Below are 24,120 nucleotides of genomic sequence, written 5' to 3' on the forward strand. Positions count from 1 at the left end.
TAACTAGGGCCCCTCAAAGATCAGCAAGGCAGCCTTTGTGTGGAGCCACAGAAAATGGGGGAGATACTAAATGAATATTTACTGTGGAAAAGGATATGGAAGATATAAACTGTCGGGAAATAGATGGTGACATCTTGCAAAATGCCCAGATTACAGAGGAGGAAGTGCTGGATGTCTTGAAACGGTTAAAGGTCGATAAATCCCCAGGACCTGACCAGGTGTACCCAAGAACTCTGTGGGAAGCTAGAGAAGTGATTCCTGGGCCTTTTGCTGAGATATTTGTATCATCGATAGTCACAGGTGAGGTGCCGGAAGACTGGAGGTTGGCAAACGTGATGCTATTGTTTAAGAAGGGCGGTAAAGACAAGCCAGGGAACTATAGACTGGTGAGCCTGAGCTCGGTGGTGGGCAAGTTGTTGGAGGGAATCCTGAGGGACAGGATGTACATGTATTTGGAAAGGACTGATTCGGGATAGTTAACATGGCTTTGTGCATGGGAAATCATGTCTCTCAAACTTGATTGAGTTTTTTGTAGTAACAAGGAAGATTAGATTAGATTACTTACAGTGTGGAAACAGGCCCTTCGGCCCAACATGTCCACACTGACCCGCCGAAGCGTAACCCACCCATTCCCGTACATTTACCCCTTTACTTAACACTACGGGCAATTTAGCATGGCCAATTCACCTGACGTGCACATCTTTGGACTGTGGGAGGAAACCGGAGCACCCGGAGAAAACCCACGTAGACACGGGGAGAATGTGCAAACTCCACACAGTCAGTCGCCTGAGTCTGGAATTGAACCCAGGTCTCTGGCGCTGTGAGGCAGCAGTGCCACCCACTGTGCCACCCACAATGATTAGATTAGTTACAGAGTGGAAACAGGCCCTTCGGCCCAACAAGTCCACACTGACCCGCCGAAGTGCAAACCACCCAGACCTATTCCCCTTGATGAGGGAAGAGCAGTAGATGTGATCTATACGGACTTCAGTAAGGTGTTCGACAAGGTTCCCCATGGGAGACTGATTAGCAAGGTTAGATCTCATGGAATACAGGGAGAACTAGCCATTTGGATACAGAACTGGCTCAAAGGTAGAAGACAGAGGGTGGTGGTGGAGGGTTGTTTTTCAGACTGGAGGCCTGTGACCAGTGGAGTGCCACAAGGATCGGTGCTGGGTCCACTACTTTTTTGTCATTTACATAAATGATTTGGATGCGAGCATAAGAGGTACAGTTAGTAAGTTTGCAGATGACACCAAAATTGGAGGTGTAGTGGACAGCGAAGAGGGTTACCTCAGATTACAACGGGATCTGGACCAGATGGGCCAATGGGCTGAGAAATGGCAGATGGAGTTTAATTCAGATAAATGCGAGGTGCTGCATTTTGGGAAAGCAAATCTTAGTAGGACTTACACACTTAATGGTAAGGTCCTAGAGAGTGCTGCTGAACAAAGAGACCTTGGAGTGCAGGTTCATAGCTCCTTGAAAGTGGAGTTGCAGGTACATAGGATAGTGAAGAAGCTGTTTGGTATGCTTTCCTTTATCAGTCAGAGTACTGAGTACAGGAGTTGGGTTTATCACCTCACATTTGCTATTTGCCAAAATGACCACAGCCAGCATCAGCGACTGTGTAATAATGTGTTGGAGTCAGCACAACTGAAGACCTGAGCGTCAAACACAGGTTACCAGTGAAACACAAGTGAGAAAAACCCAGCATGTGCACTCTGTGGCGTTCAATGTTGAGCTAACCCTTCAGTTGACAGTGAATTGTTTAGCCCTCACTAAGCTCCTCACTTATTCAGTTGCTCGCTGAGACAGACACACACACACAAACACCATCACTTACTCTCCTCCCACAACACCCCTCACCTCTTGTCGGTCGTACGAGGAGTTGAGGAAATCTTCATAACGTTGTCGCAGAAACCGGCCCAGCTCATAATGCTGCCTCATCCCAACCTGGAAAAGAGCAGCAGGAATCCCTGGTCATTACTGAAGGAGACCAGTCAGCACCAGACATCAGCTCACAATCACAAGGATTCGCTCCAACAGTAACCTTCTCCACCTCCAGTTTCAATCCAGCACACTGGACGCCCGTTCCCTTCACGACTCAGTGACACCCAGTGCGGGGAGAAATACGAGGTCCCAGGGACCAGCCTGGTGGGAATGGGTCGACTCTTGTCAAGCAACGTGGGAATTACGAGGCAAAATTAGCCTCAGTGCCCTGGAGGCAAAGCAAAGGAAGCCAGTCAGGGCTGTCCAGTCAGTTTTGCTTAGATATCGGGAGTCTGTATTGTGCTGGGTTGGGATGGGAGCGACTCGCCACATGGTATACTAACCCCCCCCCCCCAAGCCTTTCATATCTGGAATGAGACTGGTGGAGGAATGGCAACCGTTTGTGACAATTGCCTGTACATGTGTCAATATCCTCAGAGGAGACAGACAGACAGACAGATAGGGGCATGAGCTATTGGGGTGTGCTCAGTGTGGCATATACCTGTCCATCCTAATATTAAACTGAAGACGATTTATAGGAGCAGTCCACGGATGTGATCTTACAGGTGAGAACAGGAATAAACACACCATGCTGATACAGAAATACCCATTCGAGTTCTTCCACACTGAGCCATGACGAGCAGCATCCAGATTTCCCCAGTCTCTCACACAGCTTCACAGTGATCAGAGAGCAGGCAGGAGAGACTGCAAGAGGCAGCGAGTGTGCGACAAGGACCAACTGACCTGCGTAAGCTGGCCAAAGCCTTGTGGCCAGTCCTCCGGCTTATGAGGATCTGTTTTGAATGTATGGATCGGAGATCGGTCTCCATGGCGATACACCTGGGAATATAAAGTGCAGGTTACACTGGCTGCATTAAGAATTGAATTCTTCAGCAATTACTCTCAGAATCCAAGAAAAAGAGCAAGGCTTGGGAAGGAGTTGATGGAAGGAAAAGCGGAAGAGGGGATCAGAAAGGTGGGAAAGAGAGATCTCCAATCCTTCATATACAGTGGGTGGAAATTTCTGCTTAATACCTGTCTGCAATATCAGAATCTCACAAATCACAGTCTAGGGTTGGGAAGGACTGTAAGGGACAGAGAGAGCATCTTTTTCCTTAGTGTGACAATACAATGATTGAAGAGGTGTATTTTGTCCTTTTTTGCCTTATGAACAAAGATTGAGACAGAGGTGTGCTGCAAGCTAATAAAGTAAACAGCTTTAGGTGCCTTAAGATTTTTTTTAAAATGTTGGAACAATAAAAAATATGGGTGGAACCAGGGTTTGGGTTTAGCTTTCAGCAGTTACTGGATATTGAAGCTGGTTATCCAAGCTTTCACTCTGTTCGAGCTAAAAGTTTGGGTCTTCTTCCTGCTGTCAGAATCGTATGCGAGATAATAAGTTTTCCTGAATTTGCCTTTACAAGGGATGTTGTGGGATGTTACTATATTGGAACATTTGCCATTTACCAGTTCTATCATTCTATTAAACTTTCGAACTGGAGGCTTGTGTCCAGTGGTGTGCAGCAAGAATAAGTGTTGGGTCCACTGCTTTTCGTCATGTACACAAATCATTTGTGGATGTGAAATAATTGAAATGGTTACTAAGTTTGCAGATGAAACTGAAATCGGAGGTGGAGTCAATAGTGAAGAAGGTTATCTCATAGTATAATGGGCCAAGGAGTGGCAGATGGAGTTTAATTTGGATAAATGCGAGGTGTTGCATTTTGGTGAGGCAAGTCAGAGCAGGAATCATATACTTAATGGTAAGGTCCTGGGGGAATGTTGCCAAACAATGAGACCTAGGAATGCATGTTCACAGTTTCTTGAAAGTGGAGTTGCAGGTAGACAGGGTGGTGAAAGTGGCATTTGGTATGCTTCCCTTTATTTCTCCAGCTTCCTCATTTCCCCTACCCCCACCTTATCTCAGTCCCAACCCCCGGATTCAGCACCACCCTCTTGACATGCAATCTTCTCCCCGACCTGTCCGCCCCCACCCCCTCTTCAGCCTATCACCCTCACCTCCTTCCACCTATTGTATTCCCAACACCCCTCCCCCAAATTCCCTCCCCTCTACCTTTCATTTCAGTCTGCTTGGCACACCAGCCTCATTCCTGAAGGGCTTATGCCCAAAACGTCGATTCTCCTGCTCCTCGGATGCTGCCTGGCCTGCTGTTTTCCAGCACCACATTTTTCAACCTTATTAGATTAGATTAGATTACTTACAGTGTAGAAACAGGCCCTTCGGCCCAACAAGTCCACACCGACCCGCCGAAGTTGGTCAGTGCATTGAGTATAGGAGTTGGGATGACATGTTGCAGCTGCATGAGACATTGGCTGGGCCACTTTTGGAATACTGCATTCAAATCTGGCCCCTTTGCTGTAGGAAAAATGTTGTTAAACTTGAAAGGGTTCAGATAAGATTTACAAGTATGTTGCTGGGGTTGGAGGGTTTTAGCTATATGGACAGACTGAATAGACTAGCTATTTTCCCAGGAGCGATCAAGGTTAAGGGGTGACCATATAGAGGTTTATAAAATAATGAGGGGCATGATTAGGGTGAGTAGCCAAGGTCTTTTTCCATGGTAGGGAGTCCAAAAGTACAATGCATAGATTTAAGGTTAGAGGGGAAAGATATAAAAGGGACCCAAGGGGCAATTTTTTCATGCAGAGGATAGTGCACGTATGAAAGGTGCTGCCAGAGGAAGTGGTAGAAGTTGGTATAATTACAACATATGGATGGAGATATGGGGCTAGGGGGATAGTGCACAAATAACTTATATAAGGAACAAGAGGATGGCCAAGGGGTGGCACGGTGGCTCAGTGGTTAGCACTATTGTCTCACAACGTCAGGGACCCGAGTTCAATTCCAGCCTCAGGCAACTGCCTGTGTGGAGTTTGCACTTCCTCCCCGTGTCTGCGTGGGTTTCCTCCGGGTGCTCCAGATTCCACCCACAGTCCAAAGATGCGCAGGTCAGGTGAATTGGCCACGCTAAATTGCCCGTAGTGTTCAGGGATGTATAGGTTAGGTGCATTAGTTAGGGGAAATGTAGGGTAATGGGTCTGGGTGGGATACTCTTCGGAGGGGTGGTGTGGACTTGTTGGGCCGAAGAGCCTGTTTCCACACTGTAGGAATTCTAATTCTAATTCAAAAAAAGTGAGGGTAGGGTTGATCAGGGATAGTGTAGGGAACTTGCATCTGGAGGCAGAGGAGGTAGGGGAGGTCCTTAATGAATACTCTGCTTCAGTATTCACTACTGAGAGGGACCTTGACGTTTCTGAGGACAACATGAAACAGACTGATACGCTCAAACTGTTTGATGTTAAGGAGGAAGCTGTGCTGAAAATTTTGAAAATCATGAGGATAGATACATCCCCTGGACGAGACGGGATATACACACAGGAAGCAAGGGATAACATTGCTGCGCCTTTGCCGATGATCTTTGTGTCCTCACTGTGCACTGGAGTAGTACCAGGTGATTGGGGTTGGCAAACGCTATTCCCTTGTTCAAGAACGGGAACAGGGATAACCATGCTGGAGATCAGAGTCTAGATTAGAGTGGTGCTGGAAAAGCACAGCAGGTCAGGCAGCGTCCGAGGAGCAGGAAAATTGGGCATACCTCACAAACCTTATCGAATTATTTGAGGACATGATAAAACACAGTCAAAGGTAGAGCAGTGGATGAGGTATATACGCGTTTTAGCAAGGTGTTTGATAAGGTTCCCCATGGCAGGCTCATTCAGAAAGTAAGGGGACATGGAATACAGGGAAATTTGGCTACCTGGATACAGAATTGGATGGCCCATAGAAGACAGAGGGTGGTGGTAGATGGAAAGTATTCAGCCTGGAGCTAGGTGACCAGTAGTGTTCTGCAGGGATCTGTTCATAGAATCCCTACAGTGTGGAAACAGGCCATTTGACACAAGTCCACACTGACCCTCTGAAGAGTAACCCACCCTTAACCTGCTACACTACATTTACCCCTGACTAATTCCACTGAGCCTACACATCGCTGAACACGAAGGGCAATTTAGCATGACCAATTCACCGAACCTGCACATTTTTGTATTGTGGGAGGAGACCGTAGCACCCAGAGGAAACCCACAGAGACACGGGGAGAATGTGCAAACTCCACACAGACAGTCACCCAAGGCAGGAATCAAACCCAGGTCCCTGGTGCTGTGAGGCAGCAGTGCTAACCACTGAGCCACTGTGCCAGTGGGACCTCTGCTCTTCGTGATTTTTCTAAATGACTTGGATGAAGAAGTGAAAGGGTGGGTTAGTAAGTTTCCTGATGACATGAAGGTTGGTGGAGTTGTGGATGGTGTGGAGGGCTGTTGTAGGTTGCAATGCGACATTGACTGGATGCAGAGTTGGGTTGTGAAGTGGGAGATGGTGTTCAACCTGGAAAAGTGTGAAGGTCAAACAAGGTTAAAGGCAGGATTCTTGGCAGTGTGAAGGAACAGAGTGATCTTGGGGTCCACGTTCACAGATCCCTCAAAAGTTACCACCCAAGTTGATAGGGTTGTTAAGGCGGCATATGGTGTGTTGCCTTTCATTAGTAGGGGGATTCATTTTAAGAGCCGTGAGGTTATGCTGCAGCTCTATATAGCCTTGGATAGACCACACTAGGAATATTGTATTCAATTCTGGTTGCCCCATTATAGGAAGAATGTGGAAGCTTCAGAGAGGGTTCTGAGGAGATTTACCAGGATGCTGCCTGGACTGGAGAGTATGTCTTATTAAGAAAAGTTAAGGGAGCTAAGGCTTTTCTCATTGGAGCAAAGAAGGATGAGAGGTGACTTGATAGAGGTGTACAAAGGTGATGAGAGACATAGATAGAGTAGATAGACAGAGACTTTTACCACCCTGGGAAAATGCTATTATTCTACGTTATGATGTGTAGCAAATAAGTGTTTTGTGGCCACTTCATATATTGGTCACATTTTTTGATTCGTGTGGAAACATGATTTTTTCCTTTGGTTATTTTCTATCACTTTAAGACTACTGTCGTCCTGTCAAATCACCAGTGAGCTCAACTGGAGCTTCTCAATGGAAATGGCTATCTCAATGGGGCATAATTTTAAGGTGATTGTAAGGAGGTATAGGAGAGATGTCAGAGATAAGTTCTTTACAGAGAGCACGGTGGATGCGTGGAATGAACTGCCAGCGGTGGTGGTAGAGTCAGAGACATTAGGGACATTTAAGCAACTCTTGGAAAGGCACATGAATGACAGTAAAATGAGGGCATGTAGGTTAGTTTTATCTTTGAGAAGGATAAAAGATTGGCACAACGTGGATGGCTGATGGACCTGTATTGTGCTGTACTGTCCTACGTCCTACATAGGCCTAACAATATGACGGGAGAGGATTCAGGCTTGGTACCAGAGCCCAGGGCAGGGCGGAGACTCAGGATCATTGAATGGTTTGAGGGAGTTGGTGGAAACGCACGAGCACAGACACAAAGGTTTGAAACTCTTTTCTAAGCATTCACCATGCTATTATTCTACGTTATGATGTGTAGCAAATAAATGCTTTGTGGCCACTTCAAATATTGGTCACATTTTTTGATTCGTGTGGAAACATGATTTTTTCCTTTGGTTATTTTTTTATCACTTTAAGACTACTGTCGTCCTGTAAAATCACCAGTGAGCTCAACTGGAGCTTCTCAAACAGGACTAAAACCACAGTAGCAACAACTGATCATCATCTTACTGGATTATGTTCAAGCAGCACAAAAGCAAATTACTACAGTTGTCACAAACTATTTTCCAATATTTCCATTTACCATTTTAACTCTACATTTTCCAGGGAAATTAGGGATGGAAATTAACACTGACCTCAGCAGCGGTGCCCAGAAAAAAGTTGGAAAGCTAGCATGACCCCTGACAACAGCAAAATAAACCACAAGATAGGCGCATCATAGATTCAGTATATTAAAATGCAAGTGCTCTAGGCCAACATATACAAGTCATCAAAAAAAAAGAAAGCTGCTGAAACAGCAGTTTGTCAAAACTTTTTGTCTTGCACATGTCAGGATGTTTTCCAAGAAAAAAAAGGGTAATCAACATTTATAAGATGTGAACGTTTTAACTGGTTGGAAGCCATGTTCGGGTTGGTAGAGGCATTGCATGGAGAATGCATGAGTTAATGATCATTGACGGTTAACAACCAGGCTTTGGCTTTGTCCTGAGAAACAAGACAATAACCAGCTGTCACTACCTTTGTAGAGATTAAACAGGTGAGTGCACACGTTCTGTCTGTCTGCAGAGTCCTGTATATGGACAGAAGGTAGCTTCCAGTATGTGCAAATACACAAATTTGAGTGTCTGACTGATAATCTGAAATTGATCAGATTAATTACATTCAGCAGTATCTAGCAAATGTTGTGTAACTTCAGAATTGCATCCAATATCTGACACAGTGAGGGCTGACTAAATTTGGTCAGCACCTTGCTTGTTGCAAACAACTTAAGGGATTTGTCCAATTCCTCCACATTTCTCAACTTGTTCTACCCCCCCAGTCCCTAATGTCTGATATTTAACTCGCATCCAATCCAGAATCCCTCACAGCAATGCCCACTTCACTGCATTCCACTCTACTTCCCAGTTGCATACCTGCCTGACAGTCAGTCACCCATTCAATCCAATTGGCTGCTGGTGAGGGGAAAAAAACATTTAGAATCAATCCCTACCGTGATACTCCAAGCAGCTCCAGGAAACCCAATCCTCCTAAACCACAAATCTCAGACCTGCCTCATAGCTATTATTGCAGTCCTTGTTCTGCTTCTATAGCTTTCTTGGGAAACGTTCTGAGAGGAATTGCTTCTGAATTTCCTCAGAGGCAGTAGTTTACAGAGGGAACAACATTATCACTACTTTCCACAGAGAACGAGGACTGCAGATGCTGGAGATCAGAGTCGAGGGTGTGGTGCTGGAAAAGCACAGCAGGTCAGGCAGCATTCAAGAAGGAGAAGAATCGATGTTTCGGGATTCCTGATGAAGTGCTTATACCGGAAACGTTGATTCTCCTGCTCCTCGAACGCTGCCTGTCCAGCAGCACTACTTTCTATCACGAATAACAGACCCTTCTCTCCACAAATGGTCAACTCTGTAATGAGCAGTGAAATATGTCACACACCAACACTCCATTCAGCTATATCAAAATAAGATCACAAAAAGCCAAGGGGACCAAATTAGTTCCACACAACTGTGAGTAAATCACACTGTGGATACAGATGGCAGCCAGGTCCTGCCTTGTACAAGGCTGCATGACAGCTCTACCCAAATCCGTTACTGGTGGAAAAACCCCTGTTCCTCTTTCTGTATCATTTCCTCAACCTGGCAAGGACATCATCTCAAATTGTGTGGTGCAGATGCTGGTCTCCTTGGTTCATGGGAGGTGCAGCAAGGGCGGGAGAGATTGGGTCTATGTTTGGCGGGGCAGTGAGGGCAGGAGAGATTGGGTCTGTGTTTGGAGGGGCAGTGAGGGCAGGAGAGATTGGGTCTGTGTTTGGAGGGGCAGTGAGGGCAGGAGAGATTGGGTCTGTGTTTGGAGGGGCAGTGAGGGCAGGAGAGATTGGGTCTGTGTTTGGAGGGGCAGTGAGGGCAGGAGAGATTGGGTCTGTGTTTGGAGGGGCAGTGAGGGCAGGAGAGATTGGGTCTGTGTTTGGAGGGGCAGTGAGGGCAGGAGAGATTGGGTCTGTGTTTGGAGGGGCAGTGAGGGCAGGAGAGATTGGGTCTGTGTTTGGAGGGGCAGTGAGGGCGGGAGAGACAGAAACTGGTTTTGGAGGAGCAGCTCTATCATTCCGAGACCTGCGTGTGTGCTCCAATCACTGCTCCATTGTCAGCTGTCGCTCTCAGCAACGGTCAGTTCTGAGCTGTGCTTTAAAAAGCTCACAGGAAAACCACATAAAGGCCAGAATCAGCAGTTTCAACTCAACAACTGACAGTGCCCTTTCTTGCTCAAAAGCCGATCTCTCACAACTGAAGTTCTGAAAGGAAGTTCCCAAATGATAGATTTCTGAACCGCAGTGTCAGGGGTCAGTAAAAAAAAAACTGTACGAGAGAGCCTGAGTCATGGTCAGGGGTCAGTGAGAGGCTTTGGTCAGTGGTCAGTGACACTGGACAATGATGCTCTTTTTGTGAACATACTTTTAATGCCGCACAACATATAACTGCTTCTCACCATTCAACCTGATGACCCAGCAGTCCCCCTTTATAAGCGCTCCAAGTACTTATATAACATCCATCAGCTACGCATTCTTAATTACCATACAATTAAAAGATTTCTCCTTACCTAAACTCGATCAAGTGAGATATTGCGTACAGAGCTGTGTACAAGAAGCCGTGTATAGAGATCGAACATAGAACTTTACAGCATAGTACAGGCCCTTCAGCTCTCGATGTTGTGCCAATCTTTTATCCTAGTCAAAGATCAAACTAACCTACATACCACTATCATTCATGTGCCTATCTAAAAGTTACTTTAATATCCCTAATGTCTCTGACTCTACTACCACTGCTGACAGTGCATTTCACACACCCACCACTGTGTGTCCAGAACCGACCTCTGACATCTCCTCGAAATCTTCCTTTGATCACCTTAAAATTATGCCCCCTCGTAATAGCCATTTCCACCCTGGGAACAAGTCTCTGGCTACCTACTCTATCTATGCCTCTCATCATCCTGTACACCTCTATCAAGTCACCTCTCATCCCCCTTGGCTGCAATGAGAAAAGCCCTAGCTCCCTCATCCTTTCTTCATAAGACATGCCCTCGAGTTCCAGGCAGCACCTGGCAAATCTCCTCTGTACCCTCTCTAAAGCTTCCACATTCTCCCTATAATCAGGCGATCAGAACTGAACACAATATTCCAAGTCTGGTCTAACCAGGGCTTTATAGAGCTGCAGCATAACCTCGCGACTCAAACTGAATCCCCCTGCTAACGAAAGCCAATACACCTTAACAACCCTATCGAACCTGGGTGGCAACTTTAAGGGATCCATGGATATGACTCCAAGATCCCTCTGTTCCTCCACACTGCCAAGAATCTTGCCTTTAACCCTGAAATTTGCATTCAAATTCGACCTTCCAAAATGAATCACTTCACACTTTTCCAGCTTGAACTCCATCTGCTACTTCTCAGCCCAGCTCCGCATCCTGTCAATGTCCCGTTGCAACCTACAACAGCCCTCCACACTATTCAGAACTCCACCAACCTTCATGTCATTGGCAAACTTACTAACCCACCCTTCCACTTCCTCATCCAAGTCATTTATAAAAATCACAAAAAGCAGAGGTCCCAGAACAGATCCCTGCAGAACACCACTGGTCACCGAGCTCCAGGTTGAATACTTTCCATCTACCACCACCCTCTTGTCTTCTATGGGCCAGCCAATTCTGTATCCAGACAGCCAAATTTCCCTGTATCCCATGCCTCCTTACTTTCTGAATAAGCCTACCATGGAGAATCTTATCAAATGCCTTCCTAAAATCCATGTACACCACATCCACTGCTCCACCTTCAATGTGTTTTGTCACATCCTCAATAAGATTTCTGAGGCATGACTTACCCCTCACAAAGCCATGCTGAACATCTCTAATCAAACAATGGTTTTCCAAGTAATCACAAAGCTGTCTCTCAGAATCCTCTCCAGTACTTTACCCACCATAAACTGGAGGCTGGCTGGTCTGTAATTCCCAGGGTTACCCCATTCCCTTTCTTGAACAAGGGAATAACGTTTGCCAACCTCCAATCATCTGGCACTAATTCAGTGGACAATGAGGACCCAAAGATCATCGGCAAAGGGGCAGCAAACTTTTCTCTTGCTTGTCGTAGTAACCTAGAATATATCCCGTCTGGCCCTGGGGATTTATTTAACCTCATGATTTGCAGCATATCCTCCTTCGTAACATCAACCTGCTCGAGCATAGCAGTCTTTTTCATGCTGTCCTCAAGTGTCAAGGTCCCTCAGGGAGTATTTAATGAATGGCAGGACACTGGAACAGAGGGATCTTGGGATAATTATTCACAGATCCCTGAAGTCAGCAGAGCAAGTGAATAGTTAAGGCAGCACATGGGACACTTGCTTTTGTCGGTCGTGGCATAGAGTAGAAGAGCAAGGAGATGATGTCGGTCTTGTACAGAGCATTGGTTGGGCCACAGCTGGAGTACCGTGTGAAGTGTTGGTCAGCTAACGACAGGAAGGATGTGATAGCACAACACAAGGGTACAGACGAAGTTCATCAGAACGTTTACTGGATAGAGCAATTGAGCTGTAAAGAGAGACTAGATAGGCTGGGATTATTTTCTTCTGGATTAGTGGTGCTGGAAGAGCACAGCAGTTCAGGCAACATCCGAGGAGCAGTAAAATCGACGTTTCGGGCAAAAGCCATTCATCAGGAATAAAGGCAGAGAGCCTGAAGGGTGGAGAGATAAGCTAGAGGAGGGTGGGGGTGGGGAGAAAGTAGCATAGAGTACAATAGGTGAGTGGGGGAGGGGATGAAGGTGATAGGTCAAGGAGGAGGTTGAGTGGATAGGTAGAAAAGAAGATAGGCAGGTAGGACAAGTCATGGGGACAGTGCTGTGCTGGAAGTTTGGAGCTGGGGTGAGGTGGGGGAAGGGGAGATGAGTAAACTGTTGAAGTCCACATTGATGCCCTGGGGTTGAAGTGTTCCGAGGCGAAAGACAAGGCGTTCTTCCTCCAGGCATCTGGTGGTGAGGGAGCGGCAGTGAAGGACCTCCATGTCCTCGGCAGAGTGGAAGGGGGAGTTGAAATGTTGGGCCACGGTTGATTGGTGCGGGTGGCCCAGAGATGTTCCTAAAGCGCTCTGCTAGGAGGCGTCCAGTCTCCCCAATGTAGAGGAGACCGCATCGGGAGCAACGGATACAATAAATGATATTGGTGGATGTGCAGGTAAAACTTTGATGGATGTGGAAGGCTCCTTTAGGGCCTTGGATGGAGGTTAGGGAGGTGGTGTGGGCACAGGTAATGCAATTCCTGCAGTGGCAGGGGAAGGTGCCAGGATGGGAGGGTGGGTTGTAGGGGGGTGTGGACCTGACCAGGTCATAGCAGAGAAGGCTGCGGGTGGGTAAAGAACATGATTGAGATATATAAGATTATGAGGGGCATGGAGAGGGAGCAGCTATTCCCCTCGGTTGAGGGGTCAATCACAGGAGCCTTATATGTTCTTTCACCCTCTTCCATCGGGGAGAAGATATATAAATTTGAATATATAGAGTCATAGAGATGTACAGCACAGAAACAGACCCTTCAGTCGAACCCCTCCATGCCGACCAGATATCCCAACTCAATCTAGTCTCACCTGCCAGCACCCGGCCCATATCCCTCCAAATCCTTCCTATTCATATACCCATCCAGATGCCTTTAAAATGTTGCAATTGTACCAGCCTCCACCAAAATTTCCTCTGGCAGCTCATTCCATACACACACCACTCTTTGTGTGAAAAAGTTGCCCCTTAGGTCTCTTTTATATCTTTCCCCTCTCAACCTAAACCTATGCCCTCATGGCTCTGGACTCCCCCATCCCAAGGAAAAGACTTTGTCTATTTATTCTATCCACGCCCCTTATAATTTTGTAAACCTCCATAACGTCGCCCCTCAGCCTCCAACGTCCCAGCCTATTCAACCTCTCCCTATACATCAAATCCTCCAACCCTGGCAAAATCCTTGTAAATCTTTTCTGAACCCTTTCCGATAGGAAGGAGACCAGAATTGCACGCAATATTCCAAAAGTGGCCTAACCAATGTCCTGTACAGCCGCAATATGACCTCCCAACTCCCGTACTCAATACTCTGACCAATAAAGGAAAGCATACCAAACGCCACCTTTACTATCCTATCTACCTGCGACTCCACTTTCAAGGAGCTATGAACCTGCACTCCAAGGTCTCTTTGTTCAGCAACACTCCATAGGACCTTACCATTAAGTGTATAAATCCTGCTAAGATTTGCTTTCCCAAAATGCAGCACCTCGCATTTATCTGAATAAACTCCAACTACCACTCCTCAGACCATTTGATTAAGATCCCATTGTACTCTGAGGAAAGCTTTTTCACTGACCGCTACACCTCCAATTTTGGTACCTAAATTAAACTCCATCTGCCATTTCTCAGCCCATTGGCCCATCTGGTCAAGATCCTGTTTAATCAGAGATAAACTTCTTCGCTGTCCACTACACCTCCAATTTTGGTGTCATCTGCAAACTTACTAACTATACCTCTTATGCTCACATCCAAATCATTTATATAAATGACAAACAGTAGTGGACCAATGTACAAACAGATTCAAGGACAGCTTCTCCCCCACTGATTTCAGACTTTTTAATGGACCTCTTTAATGTTAATCTCTTTCTGCCTCTTCTCCGTAGCTATGACACAGTATCCTGCACTCTGTTCTGTTACCCTGATGTACTTGTACAATCTGCCTGTAAAAGTACGTATGACAACACTTTTCACTATACCTCAGTGCACGTGACAATTATAAATCAAATCAAAAAAATCAAAGAGGGCATAGTTTTAGGGTTATGGGACAGGAGATTCAGAGGGGATTCCAGAAAAGTTTGTTTTCCAATGAGAATGTGATGGGAATCTGAAATGCACAGCCTGGGAAGACAGTGGAGGCCAGAAACCTTACAGCCTTTCAAAAATATTTGAAAATATCATAGCATTCAAGGATATAGGACAACTGCAGGAAATCGGGATTAATGTGCCTTTAGTGGTAGTTATTGTCATTGCACAGTCGATGGGCCTCTCCTGTATTGCATGACTAACTTTCAGACTGATGTTCACCCCAACACACATGCTCTCTCTCTCTCTCTCTCTCTCGCTCTCTGCAGTCCCACATACACATACTTTTCAAAACTCTTTAATGATCAAACACCATGGCTGTTAGGATTTAAACTATTTGACTTCTGGCTGCTTACCAAATGTTATCCAGTTCTCCTAACCGTCTCTCAGTAGGGGTCTTACATGGAGCACACAATCCCTCAGCAAAAGTCACCAATGGCGTGTTAGGTCTTTGCTGTTCCACATTCATTTCTAAGTAGAGAGCACAACACACCTTAAACCTTAAACCAAAACGGCCTATTTTCACAAATACAACCTGTTGTGAAAAGTGACTGTTTTGTTTTAAGAGCTGTATTCTTTGCAAACAACTTGCCCTGACTTCCTTCCTGTAAGGAGGTCTGAAGCTGAGCACACAGCTTGCAAAAGGATCAGTTAACTCCAACAGCTAAACACACTGAGGACGGAAGCTTTAAAAACTGTGGTTTTAATGTACAGCTGGTACATTCTGTACTCATGGTACACAGTGAGTAGGTAGTGCTGAGAGTGGAGAATTGAGGGGTGAAACCAGGATGGTGGTGGGGGGTGGAAATTGAGGAGGTGAAGCTGGGACAGTGGAGCAGGGGGGATTGAAGGGGTGAAGCTGGGTGGTTAGGTGCTGGGTCTGAGGGAAGGTGTTTTGAAAGCTGCACCTCACACACAAGCTGAAGAGAAGAAGCTGAAAGCTAATGGCTCAGCAAGGACTCTGGAACTTAATGGAGATGGTGGAAGATAGAAATGGAGAGAAATGCTTTCAGAGGTGATGCAACACAAGTGGTCTCAACCTCTGAGACAAGGTATACACAAGCTGTCAAAATGTGAAGCTCGCGGCGAGAGCAGGATCGATAAACTGCAAAGGTAACTTATGTTTGAAAAACAGAGTTTGCAGTTACTTCAGCTTGTAAATGTAGGTGTAATGTTAAAAGATTAGAATTGTACTCTCTCTCTGGACATTAATCTAGTGTTAAAGGGTTAAACTGTACTGTCTTTCTCCAAGAAGCTTAACTATCTGGAAGAGGGTGGAGACAACATTCTGTCTCACAGATAACATGCAGCAATGTGGATGACTACCCATTGTCATCAACACTTCATTTGGGCAGCCATTTACTACTCTTCTCCTGCTATTATCAAATTAAACTCTCATTCGGTACCTTCCATTCAGAAATGCTTTCATAGCCATCCCCCAGCCAATCCATTTGCATGATCATCACCTCCACCACCCCCCCAACACTGAAGTATATCACACCTACATTGTCTTGGGGAATCACTGAGTCAGGAAATCGGCTGCATAACTATTCCCCAGGATTAGGACATTTACACTTGCATTATCTCCGAGGATGATCTCATCCTACCATTGTACCCGGGATAACATGTTGTCATAGAGTTAGGGGGTGGTGGTATCTGTGAGCATGACCAACTGACCTGGCTAAAGAGGATGTGTTTTCTTTGTTCTCGGCCTCTTTGACTGGATTTTGCGTGCCTGTGAAGAGGGTCAAAGGGGTCACCGAGCTTGTACAAGCTTTAATAAACTCTAACTGTTTGCAGAAGTTGGGGTGTGCGAATTGCATCTCATGTGTGAGACCTCGGGAAAAGAACAGGGGTAGACTATAGAACATAGAAAAGTACAGCACAGAACAGGCCCTTAGGCCCACGATGTTGTGCCGTGACCTAATCCTAATGTAAAATATAGTAACTTAACCTACACACCCCTCAACTCACTGCTCTCCATGTGTGTGTCCAGCAGTCGCTTAAATGTCCCCAATGACTCTGCTTCCACCACCACTGCAGGAATTCACAACTCTCTGCGTAAAGAATCTACCTCTGACGTCTCCTTTATACCTTCCTCCTATCTTCAAACTATGACCCCTTGTACCAGTCAATCCTGCCCTGGGGAAAAGTCTCTAACTATTGACTCTATCTATTCCTCCCATTATTTTGAGATCAATGATTTCGCATCAGTGACAAGGAGAACTGGTCCAGCCAGCGCAATTCAGCACATCTTGGAGTTTACTGCCTCCTGGGTTAAACTACACAGACAGAGCTAGTATTCTGGGCTCATGATAAATGCTGAAAGACCACGTAGGGTAATCTTGCACAATGTGTGCAGCAAGGGAGTCCCTGTATGCAGTGAAGTGCAAAAATAAATAGCCCCTTAAAACAGACAACAGGGTCACAAGTAGCCATAATGCTTAGACCTAATGATTCTATTACAGGCAGAACAAAGACCTCCTGCTGTTTGTTTAATTAAAGCATGCAGACTGTGAAGAAACTGGAAAGAGGCCTGAGCAGTGGTTAAAGTGATTTAAAGCTAACCTGCACTAATTAAACTCAGCCCAAGAATCGTAATGCCGACATGACTTCAGACATTTGCAGCTGGTGCTGGAATTCATTCCTTGAGCAAGTTTTAACCTGGGAACAGACGCGAATAACCCAACGTAGAATACAGCAGAATCCCAAGTTTCCTACTGTAGGCCTTTCAGGAATCAGACTGGAGGACAGAGATTGTTTACATGTAAACGTTGAACATGACAAGACGAATTGGCCCTGGCTCTGCCATTCAATAAGGTCACAACTGATCTGACTGCAACCTCAAATCCACACATCCACCTATCTCTGACAACCTTTCAAACCTTTTATTTAACAAAAATTCTACCTACTTCGGCCATAAAAATATTTGCAGACTCTACTTTAAACCACATTTCCAGGAAGAAAGCTCCAAAGACTCAGGATCCTCAGTGAAAACATTTTCCTTCAACTCTTTTAAGTACAGGATATTGGTTAGGCCACGTTTGGAATATCGTGTGTAATTCTGGTCTCCCTCTTGTGTGAAGAATGTTGTGAAACTTGTAAATCTTTTCTGGACCCATTCTCCTCGTTGATTTTATTTCTGTAACAAATCTTGTAACAAAGAAAGCTGTGCCTCGATACTCTTGTATCCAGGTCAGCGCTGTAAATTGGTGACATATAAACTTTTCACTGTACTCATCGAGTATATGTGACAATAAAGGCCCTTCTATTCAGCATGGCCAGTCCACCAAACCTGCACATTTTGAACTGTGAGGGGGGTTAAGTGCTGTGCCACCCAAGGGGCACCCCCTTCATTCACCAACTCCCACTCTATTTACTTCTCTCTCGCTCCCCCCTTCCCCACTCACTCAGTCTATTTCACTCCGTCTACCTTCATCCTCCTACTATCCCTCACCCCTCCCCCCTCACCCCCTCCCCCCTCACCCCATCCCCCCTCACCCCATCCCCCTCACCCCATCCCCCTCACCCCTCACCCCATCCCCCTCACCCCATCCCCCCTCACCCCATCCCCCTCACCCCATCCCCCTCACCCCATCCCCCCTCACCCCTCACCCCTCACCCCTCACCCCATCCCCCTCACCCCATCCCCCTCACCCCATCCCCCCTCACCCCATCCCCCTCACCCCATCCCCCCTCACCCCATCCCCCCTCACCCCATCCCCCCTCACCCCATCCCCCTCACCCCATCCCCCTCCCCCCTCCCCCCTCCCCCCATCCCCCTCACCCCATCCCCCTCACCCCTCCCCCCATCCCCCTCACCCCTCCCCCCTCACCCCATCCCCCTCACCCCTCCCCCCTCACCCCTCCCCCCTCCCCCCATCCCCCTCACCCCTCCCCCCATCCCCCTCACCCCTCCCCCCTCACCCCATCCCCCTCACCCCTCCCCCCATCCCCCTCACCCCTCCCCCCTCACCCCATCCCCCTCACCCCTCACCCCATCCCCCTCACCCCTCCCCCCATCCCCCTCACCCCTCCCCCCATCCCCCTCACCCCTCCCCCCTCACCCCATCCCCCTCCCCCCATCCCCCTCACCCCATCCCCCTCACCCCATCACCCCTCACCCCATCCCCCTCACCCCATCCCCCTCACCCCATCCCCCTCACCCCATCCCCCTCACCCCATCCCCCTCACCCCATCCCCCTCACCCCATCCCCCTCACCCCATCCCCCTCACCCCATCCCCCTCACCCCATCCCCCTCACCCCATCCCCCTCACCCCTCACCCCATCCCGCTCACCCCATCCCCCCTCACCCCATCCCCCTCACCCCATCCCCCTCACCCCTCACCCCATCCCGCTCACCCCATCCCCCCTTACCCCATCCCCCTCACCCCATCCCCCTCACCCCTCACCCCATCCCCCTCACCCCTCACCCCATCCCCCTCACCCCATCCCCCTATCCTCTCCCCCTCCTGCTGCCTTCACTCCCACCTCCTCCATGCACTCTACCCTCCCTCCATCCACCCCAACACCAAACTCTCTCACCCTCGATCCCTCAATCCATCCCCCCACCTTCCCATCCCTCTACCCTGCCCCTACCTCCATCCTCAGTCTCAATACTCTTCTTAGTGGGTGGCACAGTGGTTAGCACTGCTGCCTCAATTCCCGACTCAGGCGACTGACTGTGTGGAGTTTGCACGTCCTCCCCGTGTCTGCGTGGGTTTCCTCCGGGTGCTCCGGTTTCCTCCCACAGTCCAAAGATGCGCAGGTCAGGTGAATTGGCCATGCTAAATTGCCCGTAGTGTTAGGTACGAGCTGGAAATGTGTTGCTGGAAAAGCGCAGCAGGTCAGGCAGCATCCAGGGAACAGGAGAATCGGGGCTCCCTATCTTTTATCTTAGCCTGCTGGACACACTTTCCTCATTCCTGAAGAAGGGCTTATGCCCGAAACGTCGATTCTCCTGTTCCCTGGATGCTGCCTGACCTGCTGCGCTTTTCCAGCAACACATTTCCAGCTCTGATCTCCAGCATCTGCAGACCTCACTTTCTCCTCATAGTGTTAGGTAAGGGGTAAATGTAGGGGTATGGGTGGGTTGCGCTTCGGCGGGTCGGTGTGGACTTGTTGGGCCGAAGGGCCTGTTTCCACAGTGTAAGTAATCTAATCTAATCTAATCTAATCTAATCTAACCTCAATCCCCCTGGACCACCTCCCTCATATCACCCTCCACCTACCCTATCCCACCTCTATCCTCCCTTTCCCTATCCCTCACTTCTTCCTTCCTTCCTCCAATCCCTCACTCACTCACTCACTCACCAGGTTGACAAAGTGCAGCCTCCTTCCCTCCGCCGCCCTCACCAGGCCCAGCGACACCAGGACAAGCAGCAGCACAACCCGGGAGCAGAGGATCGGCGCCATGGAGCGGGAGCCTGAGGACCGCGAAACCGTCAGCTGAGCACACAAGGCAGGGACGGGAGGAGCCGTGAAACCGACACCCCGCCCCTAGCGACCGAGAGGCGGGGCCCTGAGACCGACACCCCGCCCCTAGCAACCGAGAGGCGGGGCTCTGAAACCGACACCCCGCCCCTAGCGACCGAGAGGCGGGGCCCTGAAACCGACACCCCGCCCCTAGCAACCGAGGGGCGGGGCCCTGAAACCGACACCCCGCCCCTAGCAACCGAGAGGCGGGGCCCTGAGACCGACACCCCGCCCCTAGCAACCGAGGCGGGGCCCTGAGACCGACACCCCGCCCCTAGCGACCGAGAGGCGGGGCCCTGAGACCGACACCCCGCCCCTAGCAATCGAGAGGCGGGGCCCTGAGACCGACACCCCGCCCCTAGCAACCGAGGCGGGGCCCTGAGACCGACACCCCGCCCCTAGCGACCGAGGCGGGGCCCTGAGACCGACAACCCGCCCCTAGCAATCGAGAGGCGGGGCCCTGAAACCGACAACCCGCCCTTAGCAACCGAGAGGCGGGGCCCTGAGACCGACACCCCGCCCCTAGCAACCGAGGCCGGGCCCTGAGACCGACACCCCGCCCCTAGCGACCGAGAGGCGGGGCCCTGAAACCGACACCCCGCCCCTAGCAACCGATCGGCGGGGCCCTGAAACAGACACCCCGCCCCTAGCGACCGAGAGGCGGGGCCCTGAGACCGACACCCCGCCCTTAGCAACCGAAAGGCGGGGCCCTGAAACCGACACCCCGCCCCTAGCAACCGAGAGGCGGGTCCCTGAAACTGACACCCCGCCCCTAGCAACCGAGAGGCGGGGCCCTGAAACCGACACCCCGCCCCTAGCAACCGAGAGGCGGGGCCCTGAGACCGACACCCCGCCCCTAGCAACCGAGAGGCGGGGCCCTGAAACCGACACCCCGCCCCTAGCAACCGAGAGGCGGGGCCCTGAAACCGACACCCCGCCCCTAGCAACCGAGAGGCGGGGCCCTGAAACCGACACCCCGCCCCTAGCAACCGAGAGGTGATGCCCTTCATCATGGTGGACTTGGGCACCTGGCAGTGGCCTGGGTCTCCTGGGAGCTGACATCGCTCAGGGAGCTCCATTGGACAGGGCTGGAAGCCTCCCCATGGTACACCGGAAAATACCGGTGCCCATGACCTTGGAGGAAATGCCAGCGTTGGGTTGACCTTTGTAGAACTGGTTGGCGTAACTTGCTTTTCTGAACTTTCTTCGTTCCTTGTTGCTCTTGGCTGGCATCTTCTTCCTGATTTTCTTTGTGCCTGCCCTGGAGGTTTGCTGCATTTTCACCTCTCTGGGGTCATGGTGATGATCAGTCTCTCTTTCCCTCTCTCTCTCATTGATGGTGACCACCTTGGAACACAGATGCCAGCCATTTGGCCAGGCTTCTAATCGCCAGCCCCCTGACAGAACCATCCAACTGTATCAGGAATGGAGAAGTGCTGAAGGGACAAGAACGGGGCTGTGTGGAATATGCAGGTCTCCTCCATCTCAGCATGGGAGGGAAGGAGGATGGCAAGAGATCTCCTCATCCAAAAGAGATTGTTCATCCTTAGGGGATTCTTTGCATCTAAGAGACTCTGTACTCAAAGGGGATTCTTCACCCCAGGCAATACCTCACCTAAAGGGCAATCCTCACTCAAAAAGAATTTCTTACTGAAAGGGATGGCCTATTTCACCAAACTCCTGCTGCACTCTAATCCAACAAGGCAGCGCTGAACAAACCCTCATTCTATGGCCATAATTCAAAGGCTTCTGAAACTGAATCAAATCGATTGTCTAATTAACTAGTTTCAGCTGACAGCCTGTAAATTCCTGTTTTAAACTCACAGGAGGGAGAGGACGGGATGTGGGTGCTTTATCTTTGTGGGCAAAATGTTTCTCCTATTTTGTCAAAACACAAAGCATTATTAGTCTAGGAACCAGTGAAGAAGTTCCTACTATTATTACAACACAGGGATAGCAAGTCAAATCAAATTAGCTGACTATCACTGGATTTGCAACACCGCATGGGATTGTGTTCAAATAACAACCAGAATCAGTGAGTGGTGAAAACAGCCTCTTTTATTCAGCAATCACAGCACAAGTTCAAGGCAGCAATAGGATCCCAAAATACAGTACCAATACCAGGAACCCAGTATTAAAGGAGAGAGTGAGCTGGTGAATGAGTTAATAAAGATAGCCTATAACACAATATTTCACAACAGTGATCTTTAGAACATTCAGTGACCTTCAAAATTGCTCAATTGCTCCTAATCAAACTTTAAAAATCACAAATTCAAGTGTATAACTGAAATAAAAAATAACAATTTATTATTTAAAATGTAGCTTGAGCAGAACATTGATAAATTTCAAGGCAATCTAATATCCACAATCTATGCTCAACTTCTTTGAAATATAAACCCCATTTACACACCAACAGACAGATACAATTAGGGATAAATTAAGAAAGAAAATAAACAACCATATTTTGCCATTTTATGTGCATCTGTGCATCTTGACTGAATTCTGAAGCTACCGGTCATTGAAAACAATTTCCACAGACCTCTGGAGATTTTTGCCTGTGACTTACAACTGGGATTCTATTCTCAGAAATTTCAACAAGTTGATAACTGGAAAATAACTGGAGAGAGCAAAACTAAACCCAATACGGCAGCTCCCCCAAGCAAAACTGTTTCCTGCTATTAAAACAAACCCAGTTCACCCTTTGTTTATTTTATACTTTTTTCTATGTTCTCTGTGGTTGGTTGGCCAGTCTTTCCTTAATTGACCAGTTCAATATCCAACCAGCTGCCAGTCCCTGAACATAACAACATCTCAGTGCCAAATGTCTCAAGTATCCTTAGAACAGTAATAAACCTGAATTATCTTTCCAGGCCAGTTCCCAACAGCAAATATCAGTTGTCTGTTCTCTATTTTTTTAAAAGAAGCTGTTGTTCAAAGTTCAATTCTCAAATACAGCTGACTATTCCAAACCAAAGAAAAAAGAGAAAAAGGAAATATAATGATGGTCTCAACATCATGCTGAGCACTCTTGAACATCCAGAACTACCCCTTGTTCAAAAACTAATCAAAAGACTCTGGTCAAAACTACCCTAAACACACACTACTGGAGCTGAGGTGTTAAGCATTCTCTTAGAGTCATAGAGAAGTACAGCACAGAAACAGACCCTTTGGTCCAACTCGTCCATGCCGACCAGATACTTCAGACACTTCCATTTCCCCGGCCCTCTGCGCTTTATCTTCACTATGGACATGCAGTCCTTATACACATCCATGCCTCACAACGATAACCTTAAGGCCCTCAGTTTCTTCCACTCCAACAGATCCATCCAGTCTCCCTCCACCAATACCCTCCTCCGCCTCGTCGAACTGGTCCTCACCTTTAATAACTTTTCCTTTAACGCCGCCCATTTCCTCCAACTCAAGGGGGTGTCCATGGGCACCCAGATGGGCCCCCACTACGCTTGCCTCTTTGTTGGCCATGTCAAACAGTCCCTCTTCAGTACCTACACAGGCACTGTGCCCCAACTCTTCCGCCGTTACATCGATGACACATCAGTGCAGCGTCCTGAATCCAGGCTGAACTGGAGTACAACTTCCAGCCCACCCTCAAATTCACTTGGTCCATCTCGGGCACCTCCCTCCTTTTTCTTGACCTTACCATTTCCATCTCCAGCGACAGTCTCCGGACAGACATTTACTACAAATCTACAGACTCCCATAACTAACTGGACTACACCTCCTCCCACCCAGTATCCTGCAAGAACTCCATCCCATTCACCAAAATCCTCCGCCTCCGCCACATCTGCTCGGACGAGGAGACATTCCACTCCCAAGCATTCCAGGTGTCCACCTGTTTCGAACACAATGTGCTTCTCCCCCCACCATCATCCAGAAAGCCTTCCACCGCATTACCTCCATTCCCCGTTCCACTGCTCTAACCGCCCCCCAACACAATAAAGACAGGGTCCCCCTTGTCCTCACCTACCACCCCACCAGTCTCCGCATCCAATACTTCCACCAACTCCAACTAGACCCCACCATCAAGAACATCTTCCCCTCCTA

General features: G+C 48.3%; 1 protein-coding gene across 2 annotated transcripts in view; it reads right to left on the minus strand.

Annotated features, from left to right (window-relative positions):
• The window catches only part of LOC122558004 (lysosomal acid phosphatase-like), a 48,299-nt gene extending 28,249 nt beyond the window's left edge, over window positions 1–20,050 (minus strand). Inside the window, exons 1-3 of one of the 2 annotated variants that reach the window (XM_043706321.2) lie at window positions 19,897–20,050; window positions 2,737–2,832; window positions 1,870–1,956 (exon numbers count right to left, since the gene is read on the minus strand). In XM_043706321.2, coding sequence (XP_043562256.2) covers window positions 1,870–1,956; window positions 2,737–2,832; window positions 19,897–19,998 — 285 coding nt within the window. In that variant the 5' untranslated portion in view covers window positions 19,999–20,050. Of the gene's footprint in view, window positions 1–1,869; window positions 1,957–2,736; window positions 2,833–14,938; window positions 15,035–19,896 lie in introns of those variants that run through there. The other variant, XM_087996833.1, reaches the window with a different exon arrangement.
• Between the last annotated feature and the right edge of the window lie 4,070 nt (window positions 20,051–24,120).

The sequence above is a fragment of the Chiloscyllium plagiosum genome, unplaced genomic scaffold, assembly GCF_037043375.1.
Source record: "Chiloscyllium plagiosum isolate Xiang-an unplaced genomic scaffold, Cpla_swu_hap1 HiC_scaffold_18, whole genome shotgun sequence".
In the NCBI taxonomy this organism is placed as follows: Eukaryota; Metazoa; Chordata; class Chondrichthyes; order Orectolobiformes; family Hemiscylliidae; genus Chiloscyllium; species Chiloscyllium plagiosum.